This window comes from Protopterus annectens, chromosome 6.part0 (genome assembly GCF_019279795.1).
Source record: "Protopterus annectens isolate FY-2018-M chromosome 6.part0, PAN1.0, whole genome shotgun sequence".
Classification (NCBI taxonomy): Eukaryota; Metazoa; Chordata; order Ceratodontiformes; family Protopteridae; genus Protopterus; species Protopterus annectens.
Window position 1 is genome coordinate 1,205,127,319 of NC_056737.1, and position 12,536 is coordinate 1,205,139,854.

A 12,536-nucleotide genomic window follows, 5' to 3' on the forward strand; every position below is an offset into this window, starting at 1 on the left:
CCGCACCTTGATAATTCATTTTTCACTGGTAACTTTGCAGAAAACTCTGCAATGCCCATCTGTCTCCTGGCCTTAGTCATTTTCACAGCTATTCAGATTTTATGGATCGGGTTTCAGATTATCTGATCAAAGCATCATCTCTGCTTTTCAGACAAGTTACCCTGATTTAAAAATTGCTCTTTATTAACTTGAAATCACGGTGTCTTGCTATTCAGCAGGTATATCCAGTCTCCTGTCATACTCTTCTTACGTCCAACTCTACACTAACAGATCATTTGCAAGATTGTCTAATCTTTCAGTTTCCTGGGCAACACCTCAGGTGCTAATGAAATGCCAAACAGAAGCCTAAGGAATCCATAATTCTAGGTATATTACATGTGCACAACTTGGCACTTTTACTCACCTAATGTTTCATTCTATAAACACTGGTTTACATTTAGTGTTGAGAAAAAAACTTAGCATTTGTCACTCGAGACTGTTGTCAACTCCAAGCAAAGCAAAAAGTAATGACTCATTTTAATTATTTTTCCTCAGATGTTGAAAATAAATACAACTGTGACTGCATTCTTCTCAACAGTGACCATTTCACTCGCCCACTCTGTTCTAACTGCCTTTTAAGGATACTTAAAGCTGAGTTCTTCAACCTTGGCATTTCCTGTTCAGCCCTACTTCTGGATGACATGGATAACTGTCTGGAAGCATGAATCACTAGCAATGCATCATGCATCATGTTTTATTTGGATGGGATATGCCTTGGGAACATTAAGCTTGTGAATAAAAAGCATAGTCATGCAGAACATCAGTTATGCCTCCACATAGTATTAGATGTATTGGTAACATATGAATTATTCTACAACTCTAATCTTTGGTTTTACAATTTGAACTCATTTTTATGATTTTTAGTTTTCACAACTTGCACAAACTAAAATATTACAAATAATATCTATACTGCTATTTCTTACTTTTGTACTAACATGACAGCAGTTTCTGATCTACTGGTACAACCCAGTGGACAGAACAGTGCCACAAACTGCACAATTTCCTATTTACCATCATCTAGCATCAGCTGTTTAAAAGTATTTCTTGTATGATACTACATCGTGCAGGTGTGTCTATTTTAAATTCCACACTGTGTCATTAATTCTCAGTATTTTTTCTCCCAACAGTCTGACATGCATGTCTGTTTTATGGCCTCATTTGCATTTTCAGACTTCCCAATGTCGCATTTTCACTTCCACAGTATCAACAAAAAAATGTTATATTTGTTAAAATATGTGAACTTTTAGCCTGGCACTGTGCAGTAGAGGGAAAAACCCTGACTATGATCTAGACAGTCCAAGTTCTATTAATAGCTTACATACTGGAACAACTAGGTGGCAGAAGGTAAGAATGAGTAGCAAATGCCATCTTCACTGCTCAGGAAAGTGGGATAAACAGTCTGGTGTCTTCACAGCTCAAAAGCAGAGACTTGCAGATGAAACTGTCATAATCAGAGACATGGGTTTAGCCCAACAACCTTGTAATGGCAGCCCTCATCATCACATGGGTAGGAGGACTTGCATGGAGGAGGGTAGCCCTCATTTATCATGTGGGAGGGAGGACTCAAATGCAGGAGGGTGGCAGTCCCCATTATCAGGTGGGTAGGAGGACTCGCAAACAGGAGGGTGGCAGCCCTCATTAACATGTGGGTGGGAGGAGTCACATGCAGGATGAGGGCAGTTCTCAGTACCTTGTGGGTGGGAGAACTCCCATGCAGGAGGGTGGCACAGCAAGGTCTTGCTATGATGCACTTGCCCACATCAACCACCAGGTAGCAGAGATCGGATTTAAATGGAAAAATCCATGATGTCTGCGCAAATAACAGTCTTCATGATCCAAAAGGAAATAACTGTGCTGAATGACTGCAGATTTTATTCTCCTAGTTAAAAAAAAACACTTAAGATGCCAAATTGTCCTCAGCTGTATACTACAGTAAAATAACAAAACATGCAAAAACATAGCATGCTGAATCTGTAAATATTTCTCAGTTAATCAACTAAATGAACAAATCTCAATGCTGACTCTGTAAATATTTCTCAGTTAATGAACTTGAAATTAATAAATCTCATTTTTGTATCTAAAGTTTCCATTTTATTCCATTTGTTTCTTCTAGTGAAAGAATTCCATAAAAGGTACTGAAGTTATATTTCTGTTCTTCTAAACATACAGTCACTAAAAAGCAAATGTACTTTAACTCTGTAGATATATTTCTTCAGTTCCCACTTCCGATGCCAGGTCTTGTAAGGAAGACCAAAATACCACAGATAATAGTGTGTGTTCTAACTCTAGGAAGTCTTTGTTCTGTTTTCTCTGACAAAGCCCCCTGCCTACCTTACTCATGTGTGGCCTCCCAAACCATGCCACTGACACAAACTCCAACCCTAAACAGAACCTTATAAAAAAAAAAAAAAAAAAAAAAAAAACACTTTTCCACAACAGGATCACCATTTTGATGTATGCCTGAAGATGCTGTTTTAGGGAGTTTTTTTTTTTTTTGCTTATAATAATCAGAAAAGGAAAGTGTTTACTTTTTTGATCATTGTAGGTTTGTTGTTTTGTAATTTCAACAGTCATCGGTTTTGATGTTTAGTTTTCAATGTTGTATGCACTGACATTTCTAAACATCAGAATTAAAATACAATTCTATACATTTACTTGTACATTTGTATTACGCACTGCACACATAAAACACCAAGATTATGCTCAGACTTTGGGAACAAGACAGCTTTGCGATCACCTTTATGACATAAGAAACGTGCTTAAAGAAATGTTAAGCACTTTTTTACTGCCATTAAGCTCTAGTTTCACTATACAACATTAATAGCAGTCAAAACAGAACAGCATCAAAAGCACTTTCACAGCCCAAAATGGTAATTTAGATGATCACACAAAAAACAAAGGTTTGATAACGTTAAGTGTCTAAAAGCTTTCAAAACTATTTGTTCAAGAGACGGAAACAGCTTCTGACAGCACTACATTTAACACTGTGTATCCTGCACCCCTTACCCCATTTAGGTACCCCGATGTACCATTAGTTAAAGCTTCATATGCTACCTCTCAAACTCCAGTCTTGAGGTGAATTTCTGGCCATCCACATCACAGACCTGATTATATACCAAGGTTTTTATATGCTCACAGGTATTGATTAACAGGATATTCTACCTGGCAGGATCTTAAAAAGCCTAGCTTTACAACTCCCATGCTAGACTTTAGCGTTACATTTTCCATATGAATTACCCAGCTGAGAACACAACAAAGATATGCTGGCACATTTACATGTTTCCCCCTATCTGTGAGGGACAGGGGTGCTTGACATAACCATTCCTAAAACTCCAACAGACCACATCAAATATTGTACTGGTTATCCCTCCCTCTCCTCAATGCATTGCAGCATAAAGGTTAAATCAAAGATGTTTCACTGTGTTAATTTACAACTGGACCACTGAAGAATTTATGCACATCTTACTCGCCATCCCCACGAGATGCGGTCATGTTTATCACTGGTATTAGAGAACAGGACACTCATCTATTTATTTATTTAATTTACAGTTTGTTTACTGGGATAGTCCATTGGGCCAAGAAGATCCCGTTTTCAATGGAGTCCCAGGGAGAAAAGCTCCATGAACAGCAATATAATCTGAAAACAATTTTATTTTACATTTGTTAACCGGGGGTGTCTGAGCCGAAAAGGCCCTTTTTCAGCAGAGGCCCGGGGAGAAAAGCTCCACAAAGAAAAATTACAGACACATTTAGTCATGATCAGTATACACACAAATTACAACAGACATGTTTTTACAGTGGTATGCGACACACAAACAGTTACACTGGAGAGAACAAACAAAAAAAATATTAATTTTAAAAATAAAGGTAATTAATAGATTTGTGGTGTACAGCTGAAATTTGGAACATAGGTAGAATACATACATAGTACACAGGTACAGTACATACACTGTAGATTAGCCAGTGTTTGTGAGTAAGACTGAAAACTATTATCAAGTGCTCTAGATTTAGTATGTATATGTTATCCACTATCACTAGCCTGGGGAGCAATCACGACACTGCCAACTTTGCTTGAAATGTTGCCTGATGAGGTCTTTAAAGGAGGCTTTGGATGATGCGTTTTGAATGCTAGTAGGGACAGAGTTCAATTTTTTAGCCACTGAACTACTATATAGTGCATCTCCAAAGCTATTGTAGCTGTTGGTGACTTCTAGTAGTAGTTTGCTTGATGATCTAAGAGGCCTTTTGGCTGAGTGATGTTGTACTAGGTTTTTGATGGCAGGACACTTATTGGGGAGGTAATAGATAGAATGACAGAGGCAGAGCTGATTGTAGGTTAGGAGGTTGGGCAGTTCAAACCAGTGGAGCTGTCTCAAAGCAGTACAGTGATGAGTTCTATATGAGCAATTTACAGCAAAGCAGGCAATTCTGTTATAGCAGGCTTCCATTTTGCTTAGTTCAGTTTTGTTGAGATTAGTCAGAATGGGAGATGCATAGAGTAGGGTGGATAGAAGTTGGGAGCGAGCAATGGCTGATCTTGTGTTGTTGGTAAGAAATGGTTTGATACGGTAGAGTGACCCCAGTCTGGCATGTACTTTTTTAATAGTTAAGTTGAGATGACTATCAAATTTTAGGTGGGAGTCTATGGTTATTCCTAATAGCTTAGCCTGTGCCACTGGAGCAATTGGAGTAGCATTTGTGGAGTAGAAAGTGAATTGACTGTTAGTGTTTTTGTTAGAACTGGTTATATTCATGCACTGAGTTTTCTTTGGATTGAGGATAAGTTGGGCATTTACATTTATGTAGTACTATTAAAGAATGATGGTATTACATAACATGACAAAAATTACGACTGTGGTGAAAATTCAGTTAAAAAATTACAAACACACACAAACATACATAAATAGGTCAATTAAAATAAGAAAAAGCCATTGGTGCATATTCCTGTTAAATTTGTTAGAATGTGAAATAACACAAGGTAGGCACTACAGTTTTACATGAAATCTTAGAGTTAAAGTAGGATGGTGGATAAGAGGTGTTAATTGTTGAATATAAGAAGGGTGGGACAATAAGAAAAAGAAAGAAAAACACAGCAAGAGTAGGAGTAAATGACATAAGTGAAGATGGTCGTAGTCAGAGACGCTCAATATGATGAAGGGAACAGAGAAGTAAAGGAGTGTGAGAAATGTGGGAAAAAGAGGTGAGTCATGTGGGATAAGAGCAGGTACATTCCCAGAGGGTTCGGAGATTGGGATGAAGCAGGGTCTTAAAGGTAGAGTGGTTGTCTGTAGTATGAATCAGAGGTGGCAGAGAGTTGCAGAGGCGAGCTAGGGAAAAGGATAGCAGGAGTTTGCCTGGACGACGAGCAGGCTTGTGCAGTTCAAGCAAATTCTGGTTATTGCATCTTAGAAGTCTGTTCGGTAGGTGCATTTTGAAGGAGGAGGCAAGGGAGGGGGCAGATGGAGGGATTAAAGATGAGTTAACATTTGTTGTTCAGCAGGTTAAATATGTGAAAGCTTTCTGCTAACCCCCTCCACAAAATATCAGAACAATACAGCTGACCACAGGTCTCAGCCTCTTAGCGCAAGAATCTAAAGTCAAAAATAATACGGGGGGGAGGCCTATAATCAGGAATAGCTTTTAAATATTACTCTTTGAAAACCTGTTAGAATAACAGGTTATGCATTATTATGTATTTTCCGAAGGATAGTCAAATGTCTGTCATTATTTAGTGTCTGTGGTCCTCAATGATCTGCCAGGAAAAAAAATTAGAACGGGACAGATGACAAATTTAAGGCGAAATCCATGCTAGATGAGATGTATGCAGCCAAATAAGTGGAAGACAACTTACTATCTGAAACAACAAGCAACACTGTGATTTATATACTACAGAGGAATATACCCAAGTACAGAGATAAACTATGGAATAACCCAAAGAACATGCAACACTGACTTATATATTACAGGGGAATATACCCAAGTGCAGAAATAAACTATGGAATAACACTTTATTCAACAGCAGCAACAAAGACAAAAACAAAATTACATCCGCAAACATACCTGTTTCAGTGCTATTGTGAGTACTCTGGTCTTGCTGTGCCTTAGTAAGTTGCGGGGGAGGGGATGGAGCTTTACGCTTTGTCCTTTTTATGGAGGATACAAACGGTGTTCCATTAGACTGCAAAGAACGATCTCCAGTGGAGTTCTTTGGAGAAAAAAAGAAATAAAACATATTATTAACTGTGCTGCTTATTTGGTAAATACACTTCCAAGAAGTTTGTTACTTAAACGCACTGACTTATGAAGGACACGCTTGTACATGAAGTTCAAAATCACACTGCAAATCAGATGACAAAGTTTTCAATGTGTACAATGATTTTTCCATAATTATCTTTACTAACCAAGTAAGGCAAATGAAGTACTGTATTGGGGAATATATCTTGCCACAGAACTCATGTCCATTACTGCTCGATATCCATGTATACTGCCTTAAACTAACCTCACTGATTAGATATGGGATATAGACAAAACAATGTATGGTCAGCACACATTTACAGGAGGAGGTTATGAGAAAGTTTGATAGTAGGTATAGTGCCACGGGGACATGTATGAAGAGGGGGAAGGAGATCGCTTAGCTACTGAGGTATAGAAGGGACATGCCTTTCTCTAGCTAACATTCCCAGAAGTATGTGCGCCAAGGGGAGGGGCTAGGAGGAGTCACCTGCTGTGTGTGACTCTCACAGGCCTTAAACTGTTTTCAAATGCATGAAATGTGTCAAGAAACCCACGTTGGATGGATTACCTGTCTGGTATGGTGCAGTGGGGAGGGAAGCCTTAGCTACTGGCACTACTGCACATTTTTAGGGTTTAAACAAATTGCAGAGGCCTTAGCTTCAATTTTTTAGATTCAAAGACAGACATACATCCTAGAGACAGAACCTTTTAAAGCGTTATAGAAATCTGTGCTTCACCTACTGGTGTGGTATACAGTGCAGAATCAGCTGCAAGGGTATGGTGATGGGAAAGTATTTTTCATGTTTTTGAGTTTTACAGAAAGATACTGGGGACTTCTCTGGTGAGTGTAGTGCTCAGGAGAAGTGATGTCCTTTGTGTTTCACTAGGAACTTTTTATTTCCGAGATGTAAAGTACCTATAGCAGAGTTTCTCAAACTCCGGGCTAAGGCCCGATATCGGGCCCTGGCATGAATTATACCGGGCCGTGATAGGTTGAGAAACATTGAGTGAAAGTACAAGAGACTGTGCGTGCGTGTCTGTGTGTGTACGTGTCTGTGTGAGAGAGAGAGATCGGAAGAGAGTGAGAGCGATGTGTGAGTGAATGCATGTACGAATGAGGAAGTGCGTGTGTGAGTGAATGCATGTATGAATGAGGAAGTGGGTATATGACAGTGAGAGTGCAGTGCGGGTGAGATGGGTGGTACTTTTCAGACTGTATACGTAAGCTGTTTAACCTTTGGGACTGTTTCTTCAAGAATGGGACCATTCTTTCTGGATCATGTCAAGCAGCCACAGATGTCCTGCCTGCCCACGCAATTTAAAATTTTTACTGCAAGTTCAGTAAGTCTGCAGAGTGTTCCGTTCCAACGTGGTGTTTGAATTAAGTAAATTCAGCCATTCTTACTGCTGCTGCAAGTTGCTGCCGAGGAGAGAGTGTTCCATTCCAGTGTGTTTGAACTGCTGCCAAGTTCAGTAAGTCTGCCAACAAGTGTTCCTTTCCAGTGTGGTGTTTGAATTAAGTAGATTCAGCCATTTGTATTGCTGCTGCCAAGGGTGTGTGTGTGTCTGTAATGCCCCAGTTCGGTATAACTAGTGGTTAGGGGTATTCAGGCTCAAATCCTGTATCTTATGTACAAGATGCAAAAGCCCGAATTCTCTACCCATACCATCACTTGTGATTCAAGGAGTTGAGTTCGTAGCTCTCAACTGTTCAGATTTTCAGAGAATGTCTAGAATGTTTGGCTCATACTTTTGGTCTGTTCCTCTTAAAATGTGTAGTTTTCTGGTAAATCGCTGAGAACTGAATTCACTAAATTATAACCATTTAAGTTTCAGTCTTCCAGTGTTTCAGGTAACGCATTTTATTCTAGCAACTTTCTAAGATTATACAAGCACTATTTAAAATGTGTCCCTGGTTTTGGGCCTTTGCCCCCCCCCCCAATAAATTTTGTCTTTTTCCAGATTTCGTGTTGCAAAGTTAAGAGAAATAGTTGCGTCAAGCGTATTTTAAAAGGAGCTGAGAATTTCAGGGGAAGAAGAGTTTGGTGCTACTTATGCCAAGTCTGTTTCCATTGTTTGTAGCACAACAGGTAGTGTTCTTGCTTTTGATGCAGAAGGCTGTGGGTTCTACTGCCACAGTATGTAGATGGATTGCTGATACTGTACTGTGTCGTACTTTTAAAGGCGGTGGATGCTGCAGTCCTGAGAAAATCCTCCTTTGGTGGAGATACCTAGTAACTATGAACCTGTTATCAGTTTGCCATCCATTCCCTATTGCAATATTACTAGCTTATCATTTGTTAATGTAACATAGGCAATTTACTCTTCTAGGGCAACAGGCACTATATTTGCAGATGAAACAATGAAATACTAAGTTGTTTGCTAGCAGCAACCTCATTAGTTACAGATCTCTTTAATGTGGAATTAACTGTCAAAGTACTGCATTTTTACATTCAAAATGTTAGTTATTGTTGGAACTAGTGTTTATTATTGAAAGATTCATATATTTATCTTTATTAAATTAGATATTTTCCATATATAAATATTTGGCGTGTGTATGTGATAAAGCATTTTGCTGACAATTTGACATTGTCCTGCTTTAGAAAGGTATTTATGAGTACATCTGTTGGGACCGGGCTCCCATCTTATAAAGAAAGAATTTATGGGCCCCGGCCCTGGCCTCACAAAGGTCGAGAACTACTGGCCTACAAGTACATGTAGGTTTAATAGCAAACTGCTGAGTAACAGGAGAAAATTATGGCTGGCTAGTGTCCACAGTAACGTGGGCAGCAAAATATATCCGAAAAATGATCACCAGCTTCAATGGGGAGAGGTGTTGTAGCCTGTTCCTCTGTCATGAAACTGCATTCTTCCATCCTCCAACCTGCAGGTTTTACACAACTGGGGTACTATACCATCATTCTGGTTTGTTCTGGTGATGACAGCAAATTGGCTTTGCAGGTTTACAAGCTGTCTGAGTTGTGACAGAACGCACAAATGCACAGTGTTAGCGATACGTAAACCCTGGGTTTTGTAATGGGTGTGGTTTATAAAGCAGTCATTCCAATCAATGAATGCCAAACCACAGGAGCAGACTGTGCTGGCAGTGTGGCAACTAACGGACCTGGTATTACTGATCAGGAACATGGGAAGGATTGTTTATTATAAGTACGTTACTTCATTTCTTCCATGATGTCTTTACAGGTACTTATGGATACTGAAGGGCCAAGGTGACGAGGCACACTGTTTGAATCTGGGCCTGCTGAAACTGCAGACATAATGGATGCACTAGTCAGAAGCTATGCAAGTGGTTAGTGCAAGGACTGTGCACTACTGAAACTGCAGACATAATGGATGCACTAGTCAGAAGCTATGCAAGTGGTTAGTGCAAGGACTGTGCACTACTGAAACTGCAGACATAATGGATGCGCTAGTCAGAAGCTATGCAAGTGGTTAGTGCAAGGACTGTGCACTACTGAAACTGCAGACATAATGGATGCACTAGTCAGAAGCTATGCAAGTGGTTAGTGCAAGGACTGTGCACTACTGAAACTGCAGACATAATGGATGCACTAGTCAGAAGCTATGCAAGTGGCTAGTGCAAGGACTGTGCACTACTGAAACTGCAGACAATGGATGTGCTAGTCAGAAGCTATGCAAGTGGTTAGTGCAAGGACTGTGCACTACTGAAACTGCAGACATAATGGATGCACTAGTCAGAAGCTATGCAAGTGGTTAGTGCAAGGACTGTGCACTACTGAAACTGCAGACATAATGGATGCGCTAGTCAGAAGCTATGCAAGTGGTTAGTGCAAGGACTGTGCACTACTGAAACTGCAGACATAATGGATGCACTAGTCAGAAGCTATGCAAGTGGTTAGTGCAAGGACTGTGCACTACCATTCTGATTCTTCACAAACCGGTTAGGTGACAGCATAAGGTGCTAGAGCCTAGATATTATACTGGGCTAAGTTAACAAGAACATTGTAGTGTACACCTAATGATGATATGGCACAAGAGGATGGACCCGAATGTTCTACAAAAATATGCAGCCAACAAATGCAGGACCCTCGTGTTCACATGCTTTCGGCTATCATGACTGCTGTGGAAAGTAACTTAGGCAGGGCAGTAAGGTGGCACATATGATCCCTGATGCTAAGCACATAGCTTTACAGACTATCTCTTCACCGTAGTCAGCTATGATGAGCCATCTGAACATTTCACCACTACAATAAGTGCACATCACTATGTGCAATTCTGTATACCAAAAAAACCTTAGTGATGTGTGCGTTGTGCATTTTGTACAGGCACTGCTGGCACAAAGTTGCATGATTTGTCCATCTTCCAGCTATAACTCCAATTTTGGGGACACAGACACATTCGGGGTGTGCATCTCACCTCTTGCCAAATGCTTCCTGTGCTGTGAACTTTCAGTCACATGGTCACTGCTATGCTTGTTGGGAAGATCATATGACTATAATATGCAACATGTGCATTGTTTAATCCACTCCAATGTTTTGTAAATTTCTAGATGTATCTTCCATACCAGTGCACACCCTATTTAGGGTATTTCATAAAGGCTTCTAACTGTAGGCACCCCACAATGAAGTACTGTGTGTGTGTGTGTGTGTGTGTGTGTGTGTGTGTGTGTGTGTGTGTGTGTCAATATTCACTTGTTCTACTCCAGTTTGAGTTGATGACCTTCTGTACGTGTCACGCAGCACATACTGCATAGAATAAATCAATTCATAAGAGCGGATGAGCTTCGACACCATTCAAAGCTTTAACTGGATCAAACAATCTGGGCTGTGGACTGGAATGGTGGGGCAGGAAAAGGACAGTAGGTTTTGCATCAGAAAAACACCCCTGCATTCTCAGATTCCCCTTTAATTAAATATACATAAATTCATGGCTACAGAAGAGCAGCAAAAACATTAAAATTAAATGAATAAAATGAAGCTAGACAGAACATAATTTCCTATGGATAGCAGTAATCAAGAACTTACAGTTGAGAAACTGTACTTAACATGTTGAAACCTTGTCTAATTTACACCTGCCCAAGGGAAGAGATCCCCATTGGACCCCATGATGTTAAATTATCAAAGAGCTACTGCACATATCAGTACAGATGATAACATAAAAGTGGTGTTGCACTCATAATATAGTCCATACCTGATAGGACACTGCATGCCCGAATGCATGGCTGTCCGACTGCTTTATGATCAGGGACACATTCATAGAGAAACAAAAGGTGGTGGGGATTTTTCTGACCTGCAATACAGAAACTGGAACGTTGTTTATACATTATTGTTACACTGCCATGGGGAGGCCATCCCACTCACGAATGGGAAATATGTAGACAGTCCATGGGCTACAGTTCTAGAGCAATGTCTTTTATTCTTCTTGGAATGGCAAGAAACCCACAGCACAACAAAGAACCTTCAGCTACCAATGTACCACTCAGGCAGAGGGTCTCTCTTATGGTAGGGGCACAATTATTTGAGGAGTGTCTAGCTTCTAAGTAATAAATCAGTATTCATTCATTCATTCCACTAATCACTCGACTATTTGGAGAATCACTTTCAGAAGCTTAATGTGCAGTTTGTACTTTTACTCACTTTGCTTCCTTTGCACTGGGGCAGCATTAACCTTTGCACTGGGGCAGCATTAAAAACAAGAGAATCAATCGTTGCCAGTTTCATCAAATCATGCATATATTTTTTTTGGTACTGAAGGTTTGCCAAGTGGTGCGAGCAGTCTTCCCTAACAAAACTGACAGCTTGATATTCTTACTAATGATAGACTGATGCATGTGTTTTCTGCTTATCTAACTGTAAAACAATTTACACCTGTGATCAGTTATAATCATGTTGTCCATTTCCCATTTCGGTGTAAAAACGGTGTACTCTCATGAACCGTATACTCAGGCTAAACTTATAGCTGCTATTTAATGATGTCAGTCTGGAGTGTTTCTCCCAGAGCCTCCACTGAAACTAGGCTCTGTTCTAGTCGGACTTTCCTGATCAACAAATGTTTAATAAATAAATTGTTCATCTGAAAATGTACATGCATTATGGGTTTATCATTAAAGTGTCACCAAATACAACACTGCTAATGTGTCTATATGAGACTCAAACACTACTCATAGGAAAATGTGAAGACAGTAAGAAAGAATCAGATGGGAAACAAAGTCATCATACAAGGGAATAATATAAATGCTTCTCATAGAAAAAAAAAAGTGAAAAGAAAAATTAGCACTCAAG

The 12,536-nt window shown here is 39.7% G+C and overlaps 1 protein-coding gene across 4 annotated transcripts in view; it reads right to left on the bottom strand.

Moving 5' to 3' along the window:
* COBLL1 (cordon-bleu WH2 repeat protein like 1) overlaps positions 1 to 12,536 on the bottom strand; it is a 1,696,088-nt gene that overhangs the window by 204,656 nt on the left and 1,478,896 nt on the right. For all 4 annotated transcript variants that reach the window (XM_044074828.1, XM_044074831.1, XM_044074829.1 and 1 more), the window contains exon 8: positions 6,100 to 6,244. In XM_044074828.1, coding sequence (XP_043930763.1) covers positions 6,100 to 6,244 — 145 coding nt within the window. The remainder of the gene's footprint in view (positions 1 to 6,099; positions 6,245 to 12,536) is intronic.